Source organism: Leuresthes tenuis, unplaced genomic scaffold (genome assembly GCF_036924035.1).
Source record: "Leuresthes tenuis unplaced genomic scaffold, fLeuTen1.0.hap1 SCAF_4, whole genome shotgun sequence".
NCBI classification, from domain to species: Eukaryota; Metazoa; Chordata; class Actinopteri; order Atheriniformes; family Atherinopsidae; genus Leuresthes; species Leuresthes tenuis.
The window spans coordinates 11,940,364-11,967,536 of record NW_027325358.1 but is presented as its reverse complement, the minus strand read 5'-3'; the positions used below and the strand labels follow the sequence as shown (position 1 = coordinate 11,967,536).

At 41.5% G+C, this 27,173-nt stretch overlaps 9 protein-coding genes across 9 annotated transcripts in view; 5 read left to right on the top strand and 4 right to left on the bottom strand.

Moving 5' to 3' along the window:
• Positions 1-26,574, top strand: part of LOC140305648 (uncharacterized) — a 45,268-nt gene extending 18,694 nt beyond the window's left edge. The window contains exons 2-3 of the mRNA XM_072384597.1: positions 23,999-24,094; positions 24,905-26,574. Coding sequence (XP_072240698.1) covers positions 24,076-24,094; positions 24,905-26,391 — 1,506 coding nt within the window. The 5' untranslated portion in view covers positions 23,999-24,075 and the 3' untranslated portion in view covers positions 26,392-26,574. The remainder of the gene's footprint in view (positions 1-23,998; positions 24,095-24,904) is intronic.
• On the top strand, positions 3,325-4,499 carry LOC140305642 (histone H1-like). Its single transcript, XM_072384591.1, has one exon. The coding sequence runs from the start codon at positions 3,382-3,384 to the stop codon at positions 4,012-4,014; it is 633 nt and encodes a 210-aa protein (XP_072240692.1). The 5' UTR covers positions 3,325-3,381; the 3' UTR covers positions 4,015-4,499.
• On the bottom strand, positions 6,306-6,766 carry LOC140305013 (histone H2A-like). The gene has a single exon (XM_072383797.1). It carries the CDS (start codon positions 6,690-6,692, stop codon positions 6,306-6,308), a length of 387 nt encoding a protein of 128 aa, XP_072239898.1. The 5' UTR covers positions 6,693-6,766.
• On the top strand, positions 7,028-7,553 carry LOC140305012 (histone H3). Its single transcript, XM_072383796.1, has one exon. It carries the CDS (start codon positions 7,035-7,037, stop codon positions 7,443-7,445), a length of 411 nt encoding a protein of 136 aa, XP_072239897.1. The 5' UTR covers positions 7,028-7,034; the 3' UTR covers positions 7,446-7,553.
• Positions 9,950-10,945, top strand: LOC140305011 (histone H2B 1/2-like). The gene has a single exon (XM_072383795.1). It carries the CDS (start codon positions 9,959-9,961, stop codon positions 10,331-10,333), a length of 375 nt encoding a protein of 124 aa, XP_072239896.1. The 5' UTR covers positions 9,950-9,958; the 3' UTR covers positions 10,334-10,945.
• Positions 12,405-13,005, bottom strand: LOC140305010 (histone H3). Its single transcript, XM_072383794.1, has one exon. The coding sequence runs from the start codon at positions 12,924-12,926 to the stop codon at positions 12,516-12,518; it is 411 nt and encodes a 136-aa protein (XP_072239895.1). The 5' UTR covers positions 12,927-13,005; the 3' UTR covers positions 12,405-12,515.
• Positions 13,240-13,655, top strand: LOC140305009 (histone H2A-like). The gene has a single exon (XM_072383793.1). The coding sequence runs from the start codon at positions 13,269-13,271 to the stop codon at positions 13,653-13,655; it is 387 nt and encodes a 128-aa protein (XP_072239894.1). The 5' UTR covers positions 13,240-13,268.
• Positions 15,398-16,591, bottom strand: LOC140305650 (histone H1-like). The gene has a single exon (XM_072384599.1). It carries the CDS (start codon positions 16,554-16,556, stop codon positions 15,924-15,926), a length of 633 nt encoding a protein of 210 aa, XP_072240700.1. The 5' UTR covers positions 16,557-16,591; the 3' UTR covers positions 15,398-15,923.
• LOC140305008 (histone H2B 1/2-like) lies at positions 19,798-20,800 on the bottom strand. The gene has a single exon (XM_072383792.1). It carries the CDS (start codon positions 20,773-20,775, stop codon positions 20,401-20,403), a length of 375 nt encoding a protein of 124 aa, XP_072239893.1. The 5' UTR covers positions 20,776-20,800; the 3' UTR covers positions 19,798-20,400.
• Positions 26,575-27,173: the final 599 nt, after the last annotated feature.

The window sequence follows — 27,173 nt, the reverse complement described above, 5'->3', positions numbered from 1 at the left end:
CAGCACAGAGCCAGCCTTCTTCATCGGGTTGTTCAGTTTCTTTGAGTTACTGGCTGTAGCTACTGTTGTAGGTCCAGCAGATGGCAGCAAAGCAGACTTGTAACTAGTGGTCTTCATTTTATGGACTTTCTGGTTACTCTGAGTCACTCACCGAAGTGACCCAGTTCCCTTAAAGGAGAAGTTCGTTTTTTTTCTTTTCTTTTTTTGGAAAAAAAAAACGTTCATCACCGATAACAGTTTGGTGGAAGTCGGCCTCCTTTGGACGCCATTTGTATTTCTTGAGGTCCGCATATATCCATAGAACAGAAGTAAATGGAGCAATGACAATACAACATCTGAATAAGGCATCTGTCTTTATTTCACGCATGAACGCACTTAGTTCAGAGCTGCCATGTTGTTATTGGGGGGCTACCAATGGCTTTCTAAACACGTGTCCAGTGGGATGATGTCATCGATGCGCTCTGCTGTAGCACAGCTCATTCACTTCATCGTACTCAAAGTCATTGTCCACGACGTCAAAATCTGATGAATATTCTGCGATGTTGCACAAAACTAGCAGTAACAAACTCTGTGTGACGTTAGCCGTCCGTCACAGAGCACGGAGTAAATAAGACATCATCCCCCATGACATCATCCCACTAGACAAGTATGTGGAAAGCCTCGAGAAATTTATACAGTGACTGAAGGAGGCCGACTTTCACCAATTTAGACGATAATAAACGTCTACATTGTCGTAAGAAACGAGATAAAGTCTAATTTTTAAAAAAAATGAACTTCCCCTTTAAGTCAGTCAGTGGGGTTACATGAGTGTCATCGATCGGATTAATGGCAATTACAATAAGACTGAGTTATTCAGTTCATGTAGACACCTTAATGTGACAAAAATTGGATCGGGTTACTGCCGGTCGGATTAAGACCCCGAGATGACTCGATCCAAATGTACACTAAATGTTCCGCGCATGCTCGAGATTTTTTCCCAGGATCATCACCCAGATGTCGAAGGAGACGACATTACTGTTGTTGTCGTCACCGTCGGAAAAAAAAAAAGAACGCGATGGAGAATGCTGCATTGTGCATCGCGTTTTTGCCGTGCTTATCACAAATAAAATGTAGAGGGACGTGGCTTCATCTTGCTCTTTGTTCGCCATCTTTCTCGAATACCTGAGTTTGTTGTTGTTGGTGGTGAAGATGTCAACCGGAAGTGGCTCTATCAGTGATACTTCAAATGGGTACAGCGCCACCTATCGTACCGGGGTATGACATGCTTTGTGCCAGGGATTTGATTCATTAACCGCCATGTAACAAAGGATAATTAGTCTTGCTCAAATAAGGAGCATAACCATCATTAACATTATAGATTAGCTTCTTCAAGAAGTACTGTCTTGTGTCCTTCCTTCCCCTTAACTCCAGGTAAAGCCCGAGGTATCTGTATTCCTCAACCACATCTTCACCCAGGACAATATTGACAATGACTTAAAAAAAAGTAAAAGCATGAATGGTTCAGTTTCATTATAATATGTATTGAGTTGATCCTCGAATGGATGAATGTTTTTTTTTTAAATGACACGCACAAGTAACCAAAACAAGTATATCCATGTTTGTGTATATTTTACCTAGGACAGACTGTAATTTTGAATATTTTCTCTGTTCTTAATGTTTGAGCATTTCTCTGTTGGATTACACTGCAAAACGGTTATCAATTGAACATCGGTCTGTAATAACGTTTGGATATGCTACATGAGAGGACTGGCATGATTGCTTGGTAATATGTTTAAAAACATGCCACATATATACATTAAAGACAAGATTCACATACAATATTTGTACAGGCAGAGAAAAATAAAAATCGAGATGGAAAATACTGAAATACGTTATAAATTAAAGCTCCCACACAACAAGTGGGGTCCGTTGTTTCACATTCATTGCCACAACACAGTAATATACTCCTACTGTGCAAAGTACCAACTTGAGGTACCAACTAGGCCTCAACTCTCCAAAGAGCAGATAACAAGAACGTTTACTGTCAAATCAACAGTTAAACCACAAACAAGGGCGGCACACAGATGCTGGTGCTCGATAAGGCTTATCGGTATTAGCTGAAGCTGGAAAACATCAAATGCGACACAAAGGACACACAGGACACACACATTTATATAATCTACATTTTCAACCATAGTTTATTAGTTGGGAAAACTTCACAAAGCAACCATCTTCATTTAGGAGTTGAATTAAGAGATTCAAACAGATTTAAATATCAAGAAAATATAATGGAATTAAGGCTGACAGGCTACATGTGTTATTTAGCAAAAGCAGATTTCTTTCAAGTTTCATTTTTAATCTTTTTCACATGAAATGCAGCAAAATCAGCTCAATTGATCAATACAAACTCACAACATGCAGGTTAAAAATATAGAACTGAATATAAATTACGGTTTTTAGATTTAGCAGTGAAACATTTTTCATAACATATGTATTAGAAACCCTGAACGAAGGAAATGTACACGGTGGGCAGCTTATCTTACACCTCTGTCCTCTGCTACAACAAGTCATAAACTGAACTCTGTCAGATATTGCATGTATGGATTGTATATTGATAAAGCCTCAGATATTCAGATTGATACATTCATCCGTTAAACCATCACAACATCTTCAGTTAACATCCTGTGCTGCCACAGACAGCTGTTTTCTCCATCAGTGTGTTTTTTCCTCTTATTTATTTGTAAAACTATCATTAAAAGGAGTGAAATAAAGTTACAGTGACTGCAGAGAACAGTGTTATCTTTCCTTCACGTTAGCAGTCCTGAACAGAGGAAATGTTCACGGTGGACAACTTACGTAGCTGCGCCCTGAGCCTCCACCATCAGTGTGTTTGATGCTGCCACAATATCGTCACTTTATAACTAAATAACCGTGGACAAAGGGTTGTGTTTAGTTGGAGTATCTAGGCAAACGTGTCATCCTGCTTCAAGACTGTTTTTGATTGAGATTTGATGCGAATTAAAACATTTTAGCAGGGAAAAGTTAAGGAAAAGCGGTCGAGCAGAGCTGAACTCCGCGGTGAGTCGCAGAGGTTTGGAGGCTCTTCAAACAAACAGCAGAGAGAAACAGAGCTCTGCACGAGCTGAACACGAAGAGACAGAAGTCCTCTAACAGCTCTTTTACTGTCAGCCAGCAGCGAAGCTCCAACACCGGTATTTCGCTCTTTTAACGACGCAGAGAAAACACAAAGTGGCGACATTCATGCAGCACACTGGAGCCCCGGACATGGCTGAGTCCTTACGGTTCTCATGGTGTGTTTAAGTGCAGCCGGATGCTCTGAGGTTCTCATTGTTGCAGTCTGACTCTCGCAGCATCACCACTCAAACTCAAACGAAGGAAGAAATGGCAGAAGTAGCTCCAGCACCAGCCCCAACTGCAGCTCCGGCTGCGGCCAAAGCAGCCAAGAAGAAGGCCACCAAGTCGAAGAAGACCGGGCCCAGCGTCAGCGACCTCATTGTCAAAGCCGTGACCGCCTCCAAGGAGCGGAGCGGCGTGTCTGCAGCCGCGCTGAAGAAGTCGCTGGCTGCCGGAGGTTACGATGTGGACAAGAACAAAGCTCGCGTCAAGACCGCTATCAAAAGCTTGGTCACAAAGGGGACTCTGGTCCAGACCAAGGGCACCGGGGCGACCGGCTCCTTCAAGATGAGCAAGAAAGTTGACAAGAAGCCCGCCAAGAAAGCCGCTCCGAAAGCCAAGAAGCCCGCTGCAAAGAAACCCACCGCCGTCAAAAAGGCCAAAACTGCAGCAGCCAAGAAGCCCGCAGCTGCTAAGAAGTCCCCCAAGAAGGCCAAGAAGCCCGCAGTAACGGCCAAGAAAGCAGCCAAGAGCCCCAAGAAGGTCGCCAAGAGCCCCAAGAAGGTGACTAAAAAGGCACCTGTTGCAGCCAAGAAGGCACCTCCTGCCAAAAAGGCCACCAAAGCAGCCAAGCCCAAAGCAAAGACACCCAAGAAGAAGGCAGCACCCAAGAAGAAGTGAACTCTCAGCCCTACAAAAACACTAAAAAGGCTCTTTTCAGAGCCACCACTCCATCTTCTACAGAGCTTCTACCTCCTTCTTAAATAGCTCATCAATTTCTATACAGATCATGGAGCAACACAAAGACTATTTATTAAGGCTTTAGTTCATCTTTACAAAGCTTTCCTCTGATGACTTTTTGCCTTTTACTCTCGTCTCTTTTATTTTGCATTTCCAACACCGATCAAAGCATTTCCTCACAGCTCTTCACACAGTAATGTTTTAAAAGTCTACAACAAGGACCAGGATCTCAACTCTGTTGGCAAAACTTTCAATGCAAATCAGCAGAATTATTATTTATTGTTGAAGGACAAAAACAAGGAAAATGTATTCTTCTCCAGGAGCTTCCTGGTTGCTGTGATTAGGGTATCTGTTTTTTATACCATTTATATTCTTCTGGTTTTGATACATGAATAAACTTTGATTGCTGCATCTTTATGCAATAACACACAGTTTGCTGGCTCTTCTGTTAAGTTTGGAACTTTATAAAGAAGCTTTAATTCAGCTACTATTCTTAAATTATTTGGGAAAACTTTGCCTTTCTAATCCCATTAGTAATAAGATGCACTTTCATGCTCTGAGCGCTCATTTGCAACACCGACGTCTTACAGCATCTGAATAAAATTAGCGCTTGTAACAGGTTTCTAAATGTCATTATTCATATCAACTTTATCCTGACAATCCTCACATCTAGAAGAAGCTCATGATTGTTGTGTCTTCCAAACTAAAACTGCCAACAAACTTCATGAGAATATCTCATTTACTTTAAGGTTTTCTATAGCTGAACATCCTGGTTATGAAGCTGATTAAACCGTGTTGATGTCTGATCCATTAATGAGCTTTTATAAGAAGGCCTATTAAACATTTCTCTATACTAATATTAGTATACTGATACTAATGAGGATGATTCAGAGCATTATCTTTCTCGTCTGGCTCATCATAAAGACCAAAGCATTTCAATTAATGTAAAATTCAGTATCGGTGTAGGTGAGCTGTTGACTAATGTTCCATAATTGATCTATTTTACTGTATATATTACATGTTGGGATGCCTGAACTAAGTTCCTTTTCTCTGTTTATGTCACTAAAGTCAGTACTTAAGTGAAGTACTTTTGTGTCTTAAGTACAGAGTTAATGTACTTTGGTCGAGTTACGCCCTTCTTCCAGGAAAATAGAAACTTTTTTTCCCTTAAAACATCCTTTAGTCAGTTTTCATTGTTTTACAGCTTGCCCATCGAAAATGTGGAGCACAAAGTGTTAAAGAGACACACACACAGAGAAATATATACGTATATATATATATATATATATATATATCTTTAAATAAGTGGGAGCTGAACATCGCTGACACAAACTCTTTGACCCACTCCCCTCTGGTTTCCATCAAGACCAAAACCTCACGCCACAGGAACACTTTCTGGCCTCATAAACAAGACCAGAGACCCACACCCTTTACACAATTGCATTAATGTGAACCACCTCCTCCATGGACCATCTACACACAGTACTTGTACATACTTGTTTAACTTTTACTTACCGTTCTTATTTGTTTTTATTTCATTATCCAGAAAACAAAGCACCAGCACACCACAACAAATTCCCAGTATGTGTAAAACCTACTTGGCAATAAAACTGTTTGTGATTCAAATTATATCTATATCTATATATCCCAGCTTGTCTTTTTCCATCCTCATCTTCGTCCCACTCTGCCTCTTTACGTTAACCAAAAATGAAACAAACAGTTCATTTCTAATCTAGAAAGATATATAAATTGACGTAGGATTCAAATTAGAATATAATCCTAATTGAATATCAGCTGTACTTTGTAATGACAGTCAGATACTTTTATTTTGATCTCGCTCTCAGACCCGAATATCAGGCTTGACATACATAAAAATGTTGATCAAGAAGTAAAATGTGTAAGAAAATGATCCTTTATCACCATAGAAGATGATTAAATGTCTAGGTTTGTGCTTTTATCAGACATCTGTATTGAGAGATGTCTACAGCTGATCTGATCTTAAGTTTGTGATTCTTCTACATTAGTGTGTGAGGGTCTGAATTCATCCTGTCAAAGACAACATGGTTTCCGAGGTGGAAAAAGATATTTAACATTTAACCTGAACCATGTCTGTAAGTATTTATAAATAATTCATTCCCCCTTCCCAAGTTGAAGCTTTTTGGATCAGAACTCTTTATGAGACAGATGTGTGGCTCTTAAAAGAGCCGTTGGTGGTTGAGTAAACGACAGGTTTACTTGGCCTTGGCGGGCTTCTCGGTCTTCTTGGGCAGCAGGACAGCCTGGATATTGGGCAGCACGCCGCCCTGAGCGATGGTGACTCCGCCAAGAAGCTTGTTGAGCTCCTCGTCGTTGCGGACAGCCAGCTGCAGGTGACGGGGGATGATGCGAGTCTTCTTGTTGTCGCGGGCAGCGTTTCCTGCCAGCTCCAGGATCTCAGCCGTCAGGTACTCCAGCACAGCAGCCAGGTACACGGGGGCACCGGCTCCAACGCGCTCAGCATAGTTGCCTTTACGGAGCAGCCTGTGGACACGGCCCACTGGAAACTGGAGTCCGGCACGGGAGGAGCGGGTCTTTGCCTTAGCTCTGGCTTTACCGCCGGTCTTACCACGTCCACTCATGTTGTTCGGATTTTTCTTAAGTCGAGCCTTGAAGAAAAAGTGCCGTAAAGCTCCAAGCCCGGCCTTATATCTCCGCGGAGAGCTCTCACAGACCAACCACAAACGCCCCAGCGCGAATGGGACGGCTTGAAAATTTGGCGCACTTTTTCAAACGACTTTTCTCCAATAAGCAGCTCACCTTCAGGCGGGGCGCGCTGCTATAGGCGGCGCCGAGCTCCGGAAGAGCCGCTAACCAATCAGGAGTTCAAGTCCCGAAGCGCCGCCATTGTCACGCAGTTTAAGAGCAGCGAGTCTCCTGTGAGGTTTTACATTTTCCCCTCATACGCTGAGAGAGAACAAACTATGGCAAGAACCAAGCAGACCGCTCGTAAGTCCACTGGAGGCAAAGCCCCCAGGAAGCAGCTGGCCACCAAGGCCGCCCGGAAGAGCGCTCCGGCCACCGGCGGCGTCAAGAAGCCTCACCGCTACAGGCCCGGCACCGTGGCTCTCCGAGAGATCCGTCGCTACCAGAAATCCACCGAGCTGCTCATCCGCAAGCTGCCCTTCCAGCGCCTGGTCAGGGAGATCGCTCAGGACTTCAAGACCGATCTGCGCTTCCAGAGCTCCGCCGTCATGGCGCTGCAGGAGGCCAGCGAGGCCTACCTGGTCGGCCTCTTCGAGGACACCAACCTCTGCGCCATCCACGCCAAGAGAGTCACCATCATGCCCAAAGACATACAGCTGGCCCGACGCATCCGCGGAGAGAGAGCTTAATCTCACTCGTACCCACCGTCTCACAACCCTCAACGGCTCTTTTAAGAGCCACCTCCCTCCTCACCAAAGAGCTGCATTCTCTGCTTCAAGCTACATTCACTTTTACATTAATACACTGAACACACTTATTTTCATTTTTTTAAAACATGCTCCATTGTTAAAACTCCATTGTTTACTTTAATATTATCACTGAATATACAAGGATTTACTACGATCTGCTGCCCCTCTATTGTCAATACCTGCAGTCCCCAAGAAAGGCTCTTCACACTGGATATTTCACTTCATACAAACATCCAATAAGCAACATGGGGGGAAAAAAAAGGTTAAATGTGCCATATGTCACTCAAATATTAAAAAAAATTCATACAAATACAGCCATACACTTTCATTTTGTGGGATGCAATGGGTCACATGTTTAGTTCAAAAGCGTCACCTGTGACATTAAGGCTTACATCCAACATGGACGCAGAGGAAGGACACGAGTCTCCTGCAACGTTGTTCTGCATCTGGTCCTGAAGGTGCTCATGTCTTCCCAGTGTCTACTGAAGAGAGACGAGAAAGACCAATTAAAACTGGACATCATTTCGTTGGACCTATGCAGCTACAAGAGGAAAAAACAAACAAATACAAGTTCCTGCTCACCAACCACACTGCTAAACCTTACCCCTGCTGTAGCCAGGAAATGCTGTCCACACACGTCAAATAATTAGCACTGTGGGTTTATCCAACATCTGTGTATTAAAAATCAAACCTTTCTCTCTTGTTCAATTAATTTCCTTTTTTTCTTTCTCTCCCTTGAATGTGCATTAATTCATGATTAAAACTAGTACTTTGTTGTGATTTTTATGCTCTGTGAACCTCTCGTTCAGGGGAAACATCCAACTAACGACACCCACTGAATGTTTACTTTGGAAATGTTTTTTTATGTGTTTTTAATAGGTGAATGTGGATTTATGACTAAAAACAAAGCCCTTTGACTTTCTTCTTTGGTCATTTTTCCTGTTGTTTTCTACAATCATGGATCAGTTTAAACATGTTAACACTCATCTCTTCATGGACTCATCCACAATTTAGGGACACACAAGAAGGTGAGTCATCAAACTTTAGCACAAATGATCCAGACGAGCTACATCCTTACTCCTCATCTCTGTTTGCCTTTATCCGCTTTCTTCCCATTTCTGCTTCCTTACTCTTACTTTCCTGTGATCTAATTTGTTCAGCATGCTTCTCACAGGTGTGAAATCTTGGAGATGTGATTGCTTCGTGAAGCTTGCAACAGACGTGTTGTTTATTTAGAATAAAATAATATGTTTGTTTTTTTCCATCCTACACGTGTGATGGTTCGTTTTATGTTCTGAATGGTTTGTAGAAAGGATCATATTGTGGCTGGTGCTTGATGCTGACCTTGTTGCATGGCTGTACCATTCAAGCACCGATTCAGATCACATAATCTATCTTATGAAGGTCACATTTGTGTAACTGCTGGTCTGCTTCGTTTGTTGATTTACTAAACATGTATGACAGAATTTCCCCCTTTTTATATCTATTTGCACTGTTTTTGCTCACTTTGAAAAGGCACTTTGTGATTCTTTGCTGCATGGTTTCAGGCTCTACTGACTCACTTATATTCTCTGTCCAAAGAACCTGACCCATTGTAAACGGGAATTAACCTACATTACAGTTCAAATTCTGTACGGACGTGCTGCATGCCATTTTATCAATAATAAGAATAATATTGATCCAAACATTCACTGAAAAGCTTCAATCTAAACCAAAATACTGCAGCCAGAGTTATGATAATAACTGCTATCTCTTTTGTCTGTGTACACATTACATTATTGTTATTATTACCTATTGTTTCTCTTTCTCAGCAGGTATCTATGTCCTTGAGAAATGGTGTTTGTTGAGCCCTCTTTCCTGTCCAGATGGCCACCCATTCTGAGTCTGGTTCTGGTCAAAGGTTTCCTCCTATTAAAAGGGAGTTTTTTCTTTCCACAGTGGCCTGTGCATGCTCAGGATGGGGATTAGACCGGAGAGAGGTTTAGGTCCAATCTGTTGGTTTCCTTCACTAGGACACTTTTGAATTGGCTCTGTATGAAATGGACTATTTGGAATTGAATCAATTGGATTTTGATTGCATTACAATGAATTGGATTCTAATTGACTTGAATGTGATTGTATCTTTGCCCTTTGGTGACATTTGTTTTAATTTGGAACTATATAAGTCAAATAAAAATGTAATTGAACTACAAGTAACACTTTAGGACTGGTGAATGGTTTAAGGTGATTGACATATTCACATTTTAAATGTTATCCTGAACATCGAGCAGTGAATGAGTGAACGGTGTAATGTCTGCCGCTTTAAGTAACACAGGAAATAACAGAAGCGGCTGAGCAGCGTAACCAATCACAGAAAGGGAACGCCACGTTAAAATTTGCATAGTGCCTGCTTAAGAGTAGTCTCCCTCTCAGTGTGAAACTAGTTCTTAACTGTGTCTAATCAGTGAAGAAAGATGCCTGAACCCGCCAAGTCTGCGCCTAAGAAGGGCTCCAAGAAAGCCGTTACTAAAACCACCCCTAAAGGAGGCAAGAAGAAGAGGAAGACCAGGAAGGAGAGCTATGCCATCTATGTCTACAAGGTATTGAAGCAGGTTCACCCCGACACCGGGATCTCCTCTAAGGCCATGAGCATTATGAACTCCTTCGTGAACGACATCTTTGAGCGTATCGCCGCCGAGGCCTCTCGTCTGGCTCATTACAACAAGCGCTCCACCATCACCTCCAGGGAGATTCAGACCGCCGTACGCCTCCTGCTGCCCGGTGAGCTGGCCAAACACGCTGTGTCCGAGGGCACCAAGGCCGTCACCAAGTACACCAGCTCCAAGTAAACTGAGCTCTTCCGGAAAAAACAACCCAACGGCTCTTTTAAGAGCCACCCACTTTATCTAAAGAGACTTTTCCTATTTTAAGCCAATTTTTTTTATTTTATATATATTGTGCTGCAGGCTTTAGTTACAAATTGTCAATTTCATAAAGGCAAAGGATATGAAAAAGTCACTTGCCTATGATGAATTGATTAAACTGACCATGTTGACTTATTTAGCTGATGTAAACCCTGTACATGACTCATCTATCCAGTCTTTATTTTAAGGATGGAGACTGCATCTAATGTGCAGCTCCCTGAGCCTCAAACTTACAAATATATATTTTATAATCCACCAGCTCAAAGTAAATGGCTCCCACTTTATAAAAAGTCCAAATCTTCCTACTAAACCCAAAAACTAAATTAATGCACAGATGTCCTGGAGGTACTTTAATTTCTAGATAAATTAACTGGCTTTTCTAGTGACCTAACCATGATGTCAGTTAATGTTACAAACTGATTGTAGCTCTTTAGCATATTTACCTGCATGGTGGCATATGATCACCTGCATGCAGCCTGTATATATGAAGATAGGTGTTTATCTTAATTTGGTGTTGAAGCCATGTATGTAAACAATATCTGCTTTAAATGTGCTCATTCATTAAAACAACTTGTTTAAAATGAATCTGGTGTTTTTTCTTAATTTCACTTAATTTGCACAGCTATGTACATCTAATCATATCAGTTACCGTGTACACATCTTATACATTTACATGTAAATCAGTACATGGTAATGGTACTTCTAAAGGATTTGATTCAAGCCTCTTTAAGCTATATTAACTAACATCTCTAAACTAACTTAACATGTGTTATGTTGTTTTAGCGAGTGTAAAATCATGTTAAAGATAGACTTGAAATTAACACATTTTAGTATCAACTTTAATTAATTGGGAAGTTTGCTAAAATGGAAGAATGAGACCTGTAATTTGTATGATCTTTTATCTAATGGACACAAATACAGAAATTATTGACATCACACTGAGAAATGTGGCAAATCATAGTTCAACACTTCCTGCTTTACCTATTTTGTCCTCTCAAAGGTTTATTTTGCTGGTTCACTGATTATCAGTAAATTTCTTCTTATGGTAATATTTCGCAGTCAACCATAGCACCACCCATTTATTGAATATTTTTGTAGTCTGACTGCTAAGGACGGCAGCTACGTGCTAAATCAGCTACACTGATAATGTTACATGTAGTTAAACAGATGAGTACATAAAGGGATGCAGCTGACACTGCAGATCTGAAGATCAAGAGGAAGCAGGAACAAACTGTAGAAAATGGAGGGTTTGCTCTTTAATACAAAAAATGTGAGATAAAGCCAAACTTCATTTATAACAAAACAAAAAGAAAAAACATCTTTTCAGTTGATACATGCAATGGGTGTCGTTATTAGCTGGAGTCTTAGACCTGACAGCTAATAAAACTTAAAAATCACAACAGCAGTCATTATTGGAGGGTCAAAAAACTAAATGAGAAACCTTTCAGCTGTGGTATGAGGGTTAGTGTGTGGCTGGTTGGTGAGCAGGTCCTTGTATTTCTTGTTTGTTTTTTCCTCTTGTAGCTGCATAGGTCCAACGAAATGATGTCCAGTTTTAATTGGTCTTTCTCCTCTCTCTTCAGACACTGTGAAAACATGATTACCTTCAGGACCAGATGCAGAACAACGTTGCAGGAGACCCGTGTCCTTCCTCTGCGTCCATGTTGGATGTAAGCCTTAATGTCACAGGTGACGCTTTTGAACTAAACATGTGACCCATTGCATCCCACAAAATGAAAGTGTATGGCTGTATTTGTATAAATCTTTTTAATGATTTGAGTGACATATGGCACATTTAACCTTTAATTTTTTTCCCCCCATGTTGCTTATTGGATGTTTGTATGAAGTGAAATATCCAGTGTGAAGAGCCTTCCTTGGGGACTGCAACTATTGACAATAGAGGGGCAGCAGATCATAGTAAATCCTTGTATATTCAGTGATAATATTAAAGTAAATATACAATGGAGCATGTTTAAAAAAAATGAAAATAAGTGTGTTAATGTAAAAGTGAATGTAGTTTGAAGCAGAGAATGCAGCTCTTTGGTGAGGAGGGAGGTGGCTCTTAAAAGAGCCGTTGAGGGTTGTGAGACGGTGGGTACGAGTGGGTTTAAGCTCTCTCTCCGCGGATGCGTCGGGCCAGCTGTATGTCTTTGGGCATGATGGTGACTCTCTTGGCGTGGATGGCGCAGAGGTTGGTGTCCTCGAAGAGGCCGACCAGGTAGGCCTCGCTGGCCTCCTGCAGCGCCATGACGGCGGAGCTCTGGAAGCGCAGATCGGTCTTGAAGTCCTGAGCGATCTCCCTGACCAGGCGCTGGAAGGGCAGCTTGCGGATGAGCAGCTCGGTGGATTTCTGGTAGCGACGGATCTCTCGGAGAGCCACGGTGCCGGGCCTGTAGCGGTGAGGCTTCTTGACGCCGCCGGTGGCCGGAGCGCTCTTCCGGGCGGCCTTGGTGGCCAGCTGCTTCCTGGGGGCTTTGCCTCCAGTAGACTTACGAGCGGTCTGCTTGGTTCTTGCCATAGTTTGTTCTCTCTCAGCGTATGAGGGGAAAATGTAAAAACTCACAGGAGACTCGCTGCTCTTAAACTGCGTGACAATGGCGGCGCTTCGGGACTTGAACTCCTGATTGGTTAGCGGCTCTTCCGGAGCTCGGCGCCGCCTATAGCAGCGCGCCCCGCCTGAAGGTGAGCTGCTTATTGGAGAAAAGTCGTTTGAAAAAGTGCGCCAAATATTCAAGCCGTCCCATTCGCGCTGGGGCGTTTGTGGTTGGTCTGTGAGAGCTCTCCGCGGAGATATAAGGCCGGGCTTGGAGCTTAACGGCACTTTTTCTTCAAGGCTCGACTTAAGAAAAATCCGAACAACATGAGTGGACGTGGTAAGACCGGCGGTAAAGCCAGAGCTAAGGCAAAGACCCGCTCCTCCCGTGCCGGACTCCAGTTTCCAGTGGGCCGTGTCCACAGGCTGCTCCGTAAAGGCAACTATGCTGAGCGCGTCGGGGCCGGTGCCCCCGTGTACCTGGCTGCTGTGCTGGAGTACCTGACGGCTGAGATCCTGGAGCTGGCAGGAAACGCTGCCCGCGACAACAAGAAGACTCGCATCATCCCCCGTCACCTGCAGCTGGCTGTCCGCAACGACGAGGAGCTCAACAAGCTTCTTGGCGGAGTCACCATCGCTCAGGGCGGCGTGCTGCCCAATATCCAGGCTGTCCTGCTGCCCAAGAAGACCGAGAAGCCCGCCAAGGCCAAGTAAACCTGTCGTTTACTCAACCACCAACGGCTCTTTTAAGAGCCACACATCTGTCTCATAGAGAGTTCTGATCCAAAAAGCTTCAACTTGGGAAGGGGGAATGAATTAGTTATAAATACTTACACACATGGTTCAGGTTAAATGTTAAATATCTTTTTCCACCTTGGAAACCATGTTGTCTTTGACAGGATGAATTCAGACCCTCACACACTAATGTAGAAGAATCACAAACTTAAGATCAGATCAGCTGTAGACATCTCTCAATACAGATGTCTGATAAAAGCACAAACCTAGACATTTAACCATCTTCTATGGTGATAAAGGATCATTTTCTTACATTTTACTTCTTGATCAACATTTTTATGTATGTCAAGCCTGATATTCAGGTCTGAGAGCGAGATCAAAATAAAAGTATCTGACTGTCATTACAAAGTACAGCTGATATTCAATTAGGATTATATTCTAATTTGAATCCTACGTCAATTTATATATCTTTCTAGATTAGAAATGAACTGTTTCATTTTTGGTTAACGTAAAGAGGCAGAGTGGGACGAAGATGAGGATGGAAAAAGACAAGCTGGGATATATATATATAGATATAATTTGAATCACAAACAGTTTTATTGCCAAGTAGGTTTTACACATACTGGGAATTTGTTGTGGTGTGCTGGTGCTTTGTTTTCTGGATAATGAAATAAAAACAAATAAGAACGGTAAGTAAAAGTTAAACAAGTATGTACAAGTACTGTGTGTAGATGGTCCATGGAGGAGATGGTTCACATTAATGCAATTGTGTAAAGGGTGTGGGTCTCTGGTCTTGTTTATGAGGCCAGAAAGTGTTCCTGTGGCGTGAGGTTTTGGTCTTGATGGAAACCAGAGGGGAGTGGGTCAAAGAGTTTGTGTCAGCGATGTTCAGCTCCCACTTATTTAAAGATATATATATATATACATATATATTTCTCTGTGTGTGTGTCTCTTTAACACTTTGTGCTCCACATTTTCGATGGGCAAACTGTAAAACAATGAAAACTGACTAAAGGATGTTTTAAGGGAAAAAAAGTATCTATTTTCCTGGAAGAAGGGCGTAACTCGACCAAAGTACATCAACTCTGTACTTAAGACACAAAAGTACTTCACTTAAGTACTGACTTTAGTGACATAAACAGAGAAAAGGAACTTAGTTCAGGCATCCCAACATGTAATATATACAGTAAAATAGATCAATTATGGAACATTAGTCAACAGCTCACCTACACCGATACTGAATTTTACATTAATTGAAATGCTTTGGTCTTTATGATGAGCCAGACGAGAAAGATAATGCTCTGAATCATCCTCATTAGTATCAGTATACTAATATTAGTATAGAGAAATGTTTAATAGGCCTTCTTATAAAAGCTCATTAATGGATCAGACATCAACACGGTTTAATCAGCTTCATAACCAGGATGTTCAGCTATAGAAAACCTTAAAGTAAATGAGATATTCTCATAAAGTTTGTTGGCAGTTTTAGTTTGGAAGACACAACAATCATGAGCTTCTGCTAGATGTGAGGATTGTCAGGATAAAGTTGATATGAATAATGACATTTAGAAACCTGTTACAAGCGCTAATTTTATTCAGATGCTGTAAGACGTCGGTGTTGCAAATGAGCGCTCAGAGCATGAAAGTGCATCTTATTACTAATGGAATTAGAAAGGCAGTTTTCCTAAATAATTTAAGAATAGTAGCTGAATTAAAGCTTCTTTATAAAGTTCCAAACTTAACAGAAGAGCCAGCAAACTGTGTGTTATTGCATAAAGATTCAGCAATCAAAGTTTATTCATGTATCAAAACCAGAAGAATGTAAATGGTATAAAAAACAGATACCCTAATCACAGCAATCAGGAAGCTCCTGGAGAAGAATACATTTTCCTTGTTTTTGTCCTTCAACAATAAATAATAATTCTGCTGATTTGTATTGAAAGTTTTGCCAACAGAGTTGAGATCCTGGTCCTTGTTGTAGACTTTTAAAACATTACTGTGAGAAGAGCTGTGAGGAAATGCTTTGATCGGTGTTGGAAATGCAAAATAAAATAGACGAGAGTAAAAGGCAAAAAGTCATCAGAGGAAAGCTTTGTAAAGACGAACTAAAGCCTTAATAAATAGTCTTTGTGTTGCTCCATGATCTGTATAGAAATCGATGAGCTATTTAAGGAGGTAGAAGCTCTGTAGAGGATGGAGTGGTGGCTCTGAAAAGAGCCTTTTTAGTGTTTTTGTAGGGCTGAGAGTTCACTTCTTCTTGGGTGCTGCCTTCTTCTTGGGTGTCTTTGCTTTGGGCTTGGCTGCTTTGGTGGCCTTTTTGGCAGGAGGTGCCTTCTTGGCTGCAACAGGTGCCTTTTTAGTCACCTTCTTGGGGCTCTTGGCGACCTTCTTGGGGCTCTTGGCTGCTTTCTTGGCCGTTACTGCGGGCTTCTTGGCCTTCTTGGGGGACTTCTTAGCAGCTGCGGGCTTCTTGGCTGCTGCAGTTTTGGCCTTTTTGACGGCGGTGGGTTTCTTTGCAGCGGGCTTCTTGGCTTTCGGAGCGGCTTTCTTGGCGGGCTTCTTATCAACTTTCTTGCTCATCTTGAAGGAGCCGGTCGCCCCGGTGCCCTTGGTCTGGACCAGAGTCCCCTTTGTGACCAAGCTTTTGATAGCGGTCTTGACGCGAGCTTTGTTCTTGTCCACATCGTAACCTCCGGCAGCCAGCGACTTCTTCAGCGCGGCTGCAGACACGCCGCTCCGCTCCTTGGAGGCGGTCACGGCTTTGACAATGAGGTCGCTGACGCTGGGCCCGGTCTTCTTCGACTTGGTGGCCTTCTTCTTGGCTGCTTTGGCCGCAGCCGGAGCTGCAGTTGGGGCTGGTGCTGGAGCTACTTCTGCCATCTCTTCCTTCGTTTGAGTTTGAGTGGTGATGCTGCGAGAGTCAGACTGCAACAATGAGAACCTCAGAGCATCCGGCTGCACTTAAACACACCATGAGAACCGTAAGGACTCAGCCATGTCCGGGGCTCCAGTGTGCTGCATGAATGTCGCCACTTTGTGTTTTCTCTGCGTCGTTAAAAGAGCGAAATACCGGTGTTGGAGCTTCGCTGCTGGCTGACAGTAAAAGAGCTGTTAGAGGACTTCTGTCTCTTCGTGTTCAGCTCGTGCAGAGCTCTGTTTCTCTCTGCTGTTTGTTTGAAGAGCCTCCAAACCTCTGCGACTCACCGCGGAGTTCAGCTCTGCTCGACCGCTTTTCCTTAACTTTTCCCTGCTAAAATGTTTTAATTCGCATCAAATCTCAATCAAAAACAGTCTTGAAGCAGGATGACACGTTTGCCTAGATACTCCAACTAAACACAACCCTTTGTCCACGGTTATTTAGTTATAAAGTGACGATATTGTGGCAGCATCAAACACACTGATGGTGGAGGCTCAGGGCGCAGCCACGTAAGTTGTCCACCGTGAACATTTCCTCTGTTCAGGACTGCTAACGTGAAGGAAAGATAACACTGTTCTCTGCAGTCACTGTAACTTTATTTCACTCCTTTTAATGATAGTTTTACAAATAAATAAGAGGAAAAAACACACTGATGGAGAAAAACAGCTGTCTGTGGCAGCACAGGATGTTAACTGAACATGTTGTGATGGTTTAACGGATGAATGTATCAATCTGAATATCAGAGGCTTTATCAATATACAATCCATACATGCAATATCTGACAGAGTTCAGTTTATGACTTGTTGTAGCAGAGGACAGAGGTGTAAGATAAGCTGCCCACCGTGAACATTTCCTTCATTCAGGGTTTCTAATACATATGTTATGAAAAATGTTTCACTGCTAAATCTAAAAACCGTCATTTATATTCAGTTATATATTTTTAACCTGCATGTTGTGAGTATGTATTGATTTTGCTGCATTTCATGTGAAAAAGATTAAAAATGAAACTTGAAAGAAATCTTCTTTTGCTAAATAACACATGTAGCCTGTCAGCCTTAATTCCATTATATTTTCTTGATATTTAGATCTGTTTGAATCTCTTAATTCAACTCCTAAATGAAGATGGTTGCTATGTGAAGTTTTCCCAACTAATAAACTATGGTTGAAAATGTAGATTATATGTAGAAAATGTAGATTATATAAATGTGTGTGTCCTGTGTGTCCTTTGTGTCGCATTTGATGTTTTCCAGCTTCAGCTAATACTGATAAGCCTTATCGAGCACCAGCATCTGTGTGCCGCCCTTGTTTGTGGTTTAACTGTTGATTTGACAGTAAACGTTCTTGTTATCTGCTCTTTGGAGAGTTGAGGCCTAGTTGGTACCTCAAGTTGGTACTTTGTACAGTAGGAGTATATTACTGTATTGTGGCAATGAATGTGAAACAACGGACCCCACTTGTTGTGTGGGAGCTTTAATTTATAACGTATTTCAGTATTTTCCATCTCAATTTTTATTTTTCTCTGCCTGTACAAATATTGTATGTGAATCTTGTCTTTAATGTATATATGTGGCATGTTTTTAAACATATTACCAAGCAATCATGCCAGTCCTCTCATGTAGAATATCCAAACCTTATTACAGACCGATGTTTCTATTGATAAAGAACCGTTTTGCAGTTTAATCCAACAGAGAAATGCTCAAACATTAAGAACAGAGAAAATATTCAATATATATATATATATATATAAATATTCAGTCTGTCCTAGGTAAAATATACACAAACATGGATATACTTGTTTTGGTTACTTGTGCGTGTCATTTAAAAAAAAAAACATTCATCCATTCGAGGATCAACTCAATACATATTATAATGAAACTGAACCATTCATGCTTTTACTTTTTTTTAAGTCATTGTCAATATTGTCCTGGGTGAAGATGTGGTTGAGGAATACAGATACCTCGGGCTTTACCTGGAGTTAAGGGGAAGGAAGGACACAAGACAGTACTTCTTGAAGAAGCTAATCTATAATGTTAATGATGGTTATGCTCCTTATTTGAGCAAGACTAATTATCCTTTGTTACATGGCGGTTAACGAATCAAATCCCTGGCACAAAGCATGTCATACCCCGGTACGATAGGTGGCGCTGTACCCATTTGAAGTATCGCTGATAGAGCCACTTCCGGTTGACATCTGCACCACCAACAACAACAAACTCAGGTATTCGAGAAAGATGGCGAACAAAGAGCAAGATGAAGCCACGTCCCTCTACATTTTATTTGTGATAAGCACGGCACAAACGCGATGCACAATGCAGCATTCTCCATTGCGTTCTTTTTTTTTTCCGACGGTGGCAACGACTACAGTAATGTCGTCTCCTTCGACTTCCGGGTGATGATCCAGGGGAAAAATCTCGAGCATGCGCAAAACGCTCAATGCAATCCACCACGTGCTTCTGCCGTCTACAAATCTAAAAATCTCGAGCATGCGTGGAACATTTAGTGTACATTTGGATCCAGGTATCTCGGGGTCTTAGTCCGACCGCCAGTAACCCGATCCAATTTTTGTCAGATTAAGGTGTCTACATGAACTGAATAATTCAGTTTTATTGTAATTTAGCCATTAATCTGATTCGATGACACTCTTGTAAAGTTTTTTTTTTTTTTAAATTAGACTTTATCTCTGGCATAAAATACATTCATCTGCTCACCATTTACATTGGTGAAAGTCGGCCTCCTTCAGTCGCTGTATAAATTTCTCGAGGCTTTCCACACACTTGTCTAGTGGGACGATGTCATGGACACACAGCGCTGTAGCACAGCTTATTTACTCCGTGCTCTGTGACGGACGGCTAACGTCACACAGTTTGTTATTTCTAGTTTTGTGCAACAAGGCAGAATATCTATCAGATTTTGACGAGGTGGATGACGACTTTGAGTACGATGAAGTGAATGAGCTGTGGCTGCAGTAGAGCGCATCGATGACATCATCCCACTGGACACGTGTTTAGAAAGCCATTGATAGCCCCCCCAATAACAACATGGCAGCTCTGAACTAAGTGCAATAGTACGTGTTTATTCATTTGTCTTAAAATATTGGTGAAATAAAGACAAATGCCTTATTCAGAGGTTGTATTGTCATTGCCCCGTTTACTTCCGTTATATGGATATATGCGGACCTCATATGTAAATAGCGTCCAAAGGAGCTTTTTTTTTTTTTTTTTTTTTTTTTTTTTTTAATATAAAAGAATCGAACTTCCCCTTTAAGGGAACTGGGTCACGTCGGTGAGTGACTCAGAATAACCAGAGTCCATAAAATGAAGAGTTCACCACCACTACCTACAAGTCTGCTTTGCTGCCATCTGCTGGAGCTACAGCATCAGAGCCAATAACTCAAAGAAACTGAACAACCCGATGAAGAAGGCTGGCTCTGTGCTGGGGTCTGCAGACAGAACTGGCAAAGATGAACCCTGGTCATCCTCAGGACATCGTTTGTTTGAGATCAATTTGAGACAATACAGAAAGATAGGAGAGTAATGTAAAGGTTTGCTTTATGCCACTACCAAGTCCGGAATTAAGTAAGTAACTTAAATTGGTTGAATCACCACTTGGCCATAGTATTAGTTAAATACAATAGTGAGTTTGAAGTGTGCATTTACTTTGAAAATTAAGTCACTCATATTGGGGTGACATACAGAAGCACGTATCGCTCTGAACATAAGTTCAGATTTTACAGGAACACTTTGAGCTTTAGATAAAGTGGGTGGCTCTTAAAAGAGCCGTTGGGTTGTTTTTCCGGAAGAGCTCAGTTTACTTGGAGCTGGTGTACTTGGTGACGGCCTTGGTGCCCTCGGACACAGCGTGTTTGGCCAGCTCACCGGGCAGCAGGAGGCGTACGGCGGTCTGAATCTCCCTGGAGGTGATGGTGGAGCGCTTGTTGTAATGAGCCAGACGAGAGGCCTCGGCGGCGATACGCTCAAAGATGTCGTTCACGAAGGAGTTCATGATGCTCATGGCCTTGGAGGAGATCCCGGTGTCGGGGTGAACCTGCTTCAATACCTTGTAGACATAGATAGCGTAGCTCTCCTTCCTGGTCTTTCTCTTCTTCTTGCCTCCTTTAGGGGTGGTTTTAGTAACGGCTTTCTTGGAGCCCTTCTTAGGCGCAGACTTTGCGGGTTCAGGCATCTTTCGTCGGTTGTTAAGAACAGTAACGAATGACCACCGTCTCGGAAGGAGACACTTATACAAACACTAAGCAAATTAGACTGTGCGGTCCCTTGTCTCTGATTGGTCGAGCCGCTCAGCTGGTTTGTTGAAAGGGGATAGGCCAGTTTTTGCCATAGAAACCTTAAAGTTGGCGCGTCAACTTCGTAAAGAAACAAAGAAAAGGAAATCACCTAGTTTGCCCGCCGCTTCCTACATAGTCTTTGCGACGTGTCACTATGCTTTCTGGTATTTGCAGATATCAGTTAACATGTCACAAACACATCATTTTAACCACTATCACATTTTGATGGGTCTGCTTTATACAGAGAATATATGTTTTGATTGAGATAAAAATGCAGATGGTGAATAGTGTGTATTGTGTTGTAAACAAGTAGTTTTTTCAGGACTGAAGTGGCTCTGAGCAGGTCCTCAGCAATGTTGCATCATTATGAAACATCCAGCTAAGCATTTAATTGTCTTTGTAAAGCCTATTTGGTCCAGTTTGGGATGTTTGCTGGTTGGTGTTGGTGTATCTAATTTGGTTTGTCAGTATAGCTGCTGGTTTTAGCTGGTCTTAGTGGACATTAGGCTGGTGTACCTTGTTTGGTTTGTCAGTATCGCTTGCTTGACTGACCAGTAAATACTGTCTAGAATGTATTCAGTGGATTAAACCACCATACAATATATGATGGAAAATAATAAAAAAGAAACATTGTTCTACATCTATGATTGATGCTATAGTGACTTGAATTAATATTACTATACATATTTACTTTGTATAACTTTGTTATTAAGGTCTGTATCCATGTATCCTGCAAACCAATAAACAGTTGATTCCCTCTATTTCACGCTTATAAAATCTGTAACTGGTTTCTAGAAGTATGACAGTACCCCCATTCATAGCACAAAATGTGTTACTGAAAGTGTAAAAATGATGTTTATCATTTGTTAGAGACTTAACCGTCATCAGATTTGAACACAAATGAGCAATTGTGCAAACTTTTGAGCCAACATATCAGACAGTCCTCTCCTTCACCATCATTAAATCACCAAATGAGGGGATGTCTTTAAAGCAGCGGTGCTACATTCCTCCAGTAGAGCTCAATATAATGTGGAATAAGTGCAAAGGTGCACTGAAACTTTTCTGGCTTCATGTGTTGCCATAACATGGTCCTAAGACAGTCCATGAGGGTTTTTATTTCAAACTGTCATCATTGTTAAAGAATGCCACATATAAGGGCACGATCTGGGTCGTTATTTACTTATGAAATGTCAAACAGCAGGTTCATAGAGAAGAAATATCCCTCCAATATCCTTCTTTATGTCAAGTTGCATCTCAGACTCATATTTTATGAAAGCTGTGTGGTTGCACTAATCCGGAGGTTTTCAAAGTGTAAGGTAGGCCTTCTCAGGAATATATAAATTAATACAAAAATAGTCCAAGGAGAAGACTATTTTTGTTTCCAGTAAATGTTGGATCTGTCAGAAAACATTGTGTGGTTATACAGACTCACTTGCTAAGTATGTCTGGGATCAAACAACGCGATTAGGATCCAAACAAAGCACTGAGTTGGACTAAGTGTTGCAAATTTTTCCAAGTTTTATATTTTACTGTCTACCACTTTGAAAACCCCTGCCCTAAACCTTTTATTTTGGAACTGAATTGACATCCAGGCAGTACAACCATAGTTCAGCACCCAGTTCTCAGGCACAGAGAGTCAAAGACTATTTATTAATTTCTGTTTTTTGTCTCTCTTGATTGAGGTTGGTGCTTTGAGGTGGGATTCCCATTGGGTTCTTTATAGCTTTAACTTAATGCTTACTTTTGCACAGTGGGGTGACAGAATATTTTGAGGAAAATTTTGGATTTGTCCATTTGATTAGCTAGCCTTGCGTGCAATTGGAAAGTTGAAAATTGTTCAACCTTTCGAGCAACAGCAGAGGTGCACAACCATTCAAATAGTGAGACTGATTTGATGACTAATTACTTTGGCATTTCCACCATTGTCCTCCATAAGTCAGCTGGAGGGGAGCTGATAGTCGTAGGTCTACAATCATGACCTCTGTCTGCATGACATGTTCAAAGCAATAACCTGGTAACAGCATCTGTGCCAAAAGCAATTGTATGAAATGTGTTAAATAAGCACACTATGGCCGTGATGATGGTCACATTTCTGTCATACAATTAGGTTTGGTTACTGTTTCACAAACTGTATCTTGCACTCTGCTACATTGGTAGTCAATTCAAAACGTCACCCCTGCATAATTTGAGTCGGCAGATTTATCCAGTTTCTCAGAACAAGTTTTAAACTTGTAACACAAAAGTCATTAAAAGATATTTCAGTGCTCACAGACTAAAACTATTGGCTGAATAGACAAACAGGTGGTGCTGAATTTTTTCTCTTGTACTTTAAAAGTAATATTGAATACAGACATATGACAAAAGTCTTATAGTCATATAAATCACATATGCCAGTAGCATAGCGCTATTGTTTGTGGGAAAAGTAAAGTAGTAAAGTTGCATCCATAAACCCCTTTTCTGCACATGGAAACCAAAAAAGGTTTCCACATGCACTGACATAATTTTTTCAAACTCACGCTAATGCAATAACAATTAGATTGAAGAGGAAACTGTTTGCTTTTATAAACCACTTGAACACAGATGGGGAAAATAAGTCATTTTCATGATGAACTTGCAAACAGTGTGATGATGGGGGTTTGTTAAAATGTTATATGATAGATGCTCTGATTAAATTCAATTAATTAGTTTGTTTTATATAGTTGTAAGACATGTAAGGTATTGAAATAAAGCAAAGTATTTCCAAAGTTTGAACTGATATCGGTGTGTATTTTTATATGGACCCCAGAGCCTCTGTGGAATAGAGGAAGGAATATTTAGTATATTAAAAGTAAGATTCAACAAGCAACTTGAGATGAGTTATGATGTGATTTAGGCAATTTAGGAATAACATTTCCTTGAACTGCATGTTTTTCAAAGCACATTGTGCTTCAAGTATAGTAATAAGAATTACAGTACGATACAAATCCATGAATAGATTCCAGAAAGAAATGTGTTGAGCACTGAGGTGCAGAGATCCTGGAGATTAGAACAGAGCAAATCAGCAAAGGGTGTGCCCTGTGTGAGCTGTCATATAAACAGGAAAAAAGAAGCCTTTTCAACCACATTTTACGTTACACACGGCGCTGTCAACACACAGAGGAGCTTTACCTAATTGTAGTGGAGGAAGATTCTTCAGTGCCTGCCCATCTTAGAGTAACATGGGACACATTAAACTTGGTAATAACACACTCACTTTCTAAACCTGTATTTTCAGTCATCTGTGTGTTAATGACATATTGTTAGTATATGGTTTACTGCGTTGCTTGTGTAAAAAATAGGCGTTCAAGGCTTCAGGCTCTTTTGTTTTCTGCAGGTTGAGTATTCAGTCTTTTCTTTTAATTGTGGAGGTGTTACACTTTTTATAACCCACTTTTGCTGTTGTTAGTTTCTTTGTGTTAACTATCCCGGTCCGGTCAGTTACATGCAGCAGTAAACAGATAGGAATCGCAGCAGCAGCATGTTGTCTCTGCTGGTTCAACCTGACTAACCAGTCCGTTGAGAGTGTCTGACTGTAGGCATGTGATCCTTTTCATGAAGCAGCTTCATGCATTTACAGTTTATAAAGTGACTGACTGATACATTATAACTTATCTCATAACCACATTATCTCAGCAGTCTACATGTGGTCATGAAGAGCAGCTGTTCAAAACATTTTTTGCTTGTAAAAATCTTTGAACAAATCAAGAAAATCAACGAATCTCCTTTCTCACAAACATGTCTTCAAAGAACTATGACTGCTACAATGCTAATGACCACGTGTCAACCATGTTTTCAAGTTTACTACTGAAGGAAAATATAACAAAGAGAACTATTGATTATCAAATACACAGCCAACTGTGAAACAAATTAAACAATGAAAAGGGTAAAAAATATCAGTCAAAACAAAATAATCAAAACTTAAAACATATGAAAAGTAAACCAAGTCATCATAAATGTATATACTGAAAGAGCACCGCATTAATTGCAGCATTGCACCATCTGTTTCAGGAGGAAAAAGCAAGTTAAAGGAGGCAGCTGTGGGATTTGTCCTGGGAGCAGTGGGAGGCTGCATACTGGGAGCCACAGAGGACCCAGTGGACAAAATTGTGTCAGTGATGACAACAAGTGTTTCGCTAAAGCCATTGATGGAGGAAGTCAAGGCAGTGGGTGCCCTGGGTCTGGGGACCCTTATTGGGGCCACAGCACTTACGACAGCCATGACATCAGTGATAGCTGGTGTGATTCTTGCAGCAGTGGTTGCTTCAATGTTTGTGGCAATGAGAAGCTGTACCGGCTCCCACAAACACTCTGTTGGATTGTGGGCATCGGCAGGATTTGCAGGTGCCTTCGGGACCACACTTAGTGGAGCATCATTTGGGATTGCAGTGGAATGGATTGTTAAGAATTACGGCATGGTGGGACTTCTGTGGGCTCTGAGCTTATTCACTGTGATCAAACCACCCCTGCGTTTTATATTCAAGCTCCTCTGGAAGCAGGGAGAGATATGCTGCACACTGGGATCTGAGGTCAGGTCCAGGGAGCGAGAGCACATTGAGATCACCGAGTGGCAGCAGAGACAGAGGGTGACCGTACAGATAGAGCAGAGGATCCTGTCACTGGAGAAGGGTGGCAGCACAAGCGAGATGGAGGGCAGGACAACGTGGGCCACTCAGCAAAAGGACAGGGAGGAGTTAGAGAGGAGAAAGCTTGAGAATGCAGAGGCTGAGATGGAGCAAAGAACCATACAAGACTGGATCAATACTGTAATGGTCAAACATGTTGACTTTTTGGCTTTCTCGGGTATTCCAATGACAATAGTTGCCATAGTAACATCAGGATTTGGCTTGTTTGGATATGGAGGTCACCAGTCCGTATTTCTAGTGCTGCTGGCTTTAGTTGCCTTACTAGGTTATTTTCTTCTCAAATCCTCTGACTTCAATTATTGGATGTTGGTGGGATGCATGGCAATGTTTGCAATCTTCGTCATTGCCATGCTCACCCTACACTCCGGGCAGGTGGTTGTAACAACTGCAATGAAGATGAGAGCAGCAGGGCGGAATCTGTCCAGAGAACAAATAAGCACAGGTATGAACTACCAGTCCTCTCTGGAAGCTGTGAAGACAGCATTCTTTAGTGCAAAACTGTGTCAGTTGGGGTTGGGAGCTACAGTAGGGGGTGCACTAGTAAGGCGTTCAGCTGGGGAGGTAAAAGTTATTGCAGGGGCAGCTTCAGTGGCAGGGAGTTTATTGGCTGGATTGGAAGTCTTAGCCCCAGCTCTGAGTGACGGTGGAACAGCTGGAGCTCTGCTAGGTGTGGTGGGAGCAACAGGAGTGTCTGTGGGTGCTGCAGCTGGAAGATGGTCCTCATGGCCAGGAACTTTGGGAACGATAGGAGGGTTGATTATAGGAGCATTAGGGATAGGAAAATGGCATATTGTCAATATTGGATTGCAGTTGCCTGTGGCCTATGTCTTTGCAATGATCAATCCATTTTAACCAAAGATGAATGTCTCATACAAATTATATATGACATATCCCTTCATTACCTCTGTCCCATAAACACCTGATTAAAGAATGCCTGCTGAAATGATCCCCAACAAAGTTTTTTTCCTCTGTTTTTTTTGTTATTATTTGAGTATAGCAGCAAAGGGCCAATTGTTGGGGAAAATAACTAATGTATTTCATAATATATGTTTTGAATATAGAAAGTGAGAACAAAACAAAGTTTCAAAGTAATAAACATTTTTGATTGTTTTTATTCTGTCTACTACATATTCTGTGAGGTGATCTGGAAACTAAATAGATAACTAAATGAGCTGCCAGGTTTCACCAGAAACAGTGAAACGGGATCGTGTCATGGCCAAATCTTCCACAGGTCCCGTGATATTATCGACCACCACTATGACAAGAATGCATGTTATGTCTGTTGCAACAAATCAGGTACACCTGCATTTTTAGTTGAATTTTTAGAACAGGTTCAGTAACTTCAGTATCGTTGACTCATTATTCTGAAACTCTTATCTATACTCTAATCTACAGTTTGGATGAGGTGGAAGTAAGATTGTCAACTGCTGCTGGAGTACCTTATGTTACAGGTCAAAGTTTTTAAAAATAGCCAAGTGCTTAGGAAGCAATTTGATGGTAGTTTGGGATATATTTGAATATTTACAGCATATAGCACAACTGCACAGTACATATTTATAATAGTAAGAGAAAATGGAGTTCTATTTCATATGTTAAGTGGGAATAAACATGAGAGTACACTAGTAAGCATTCTC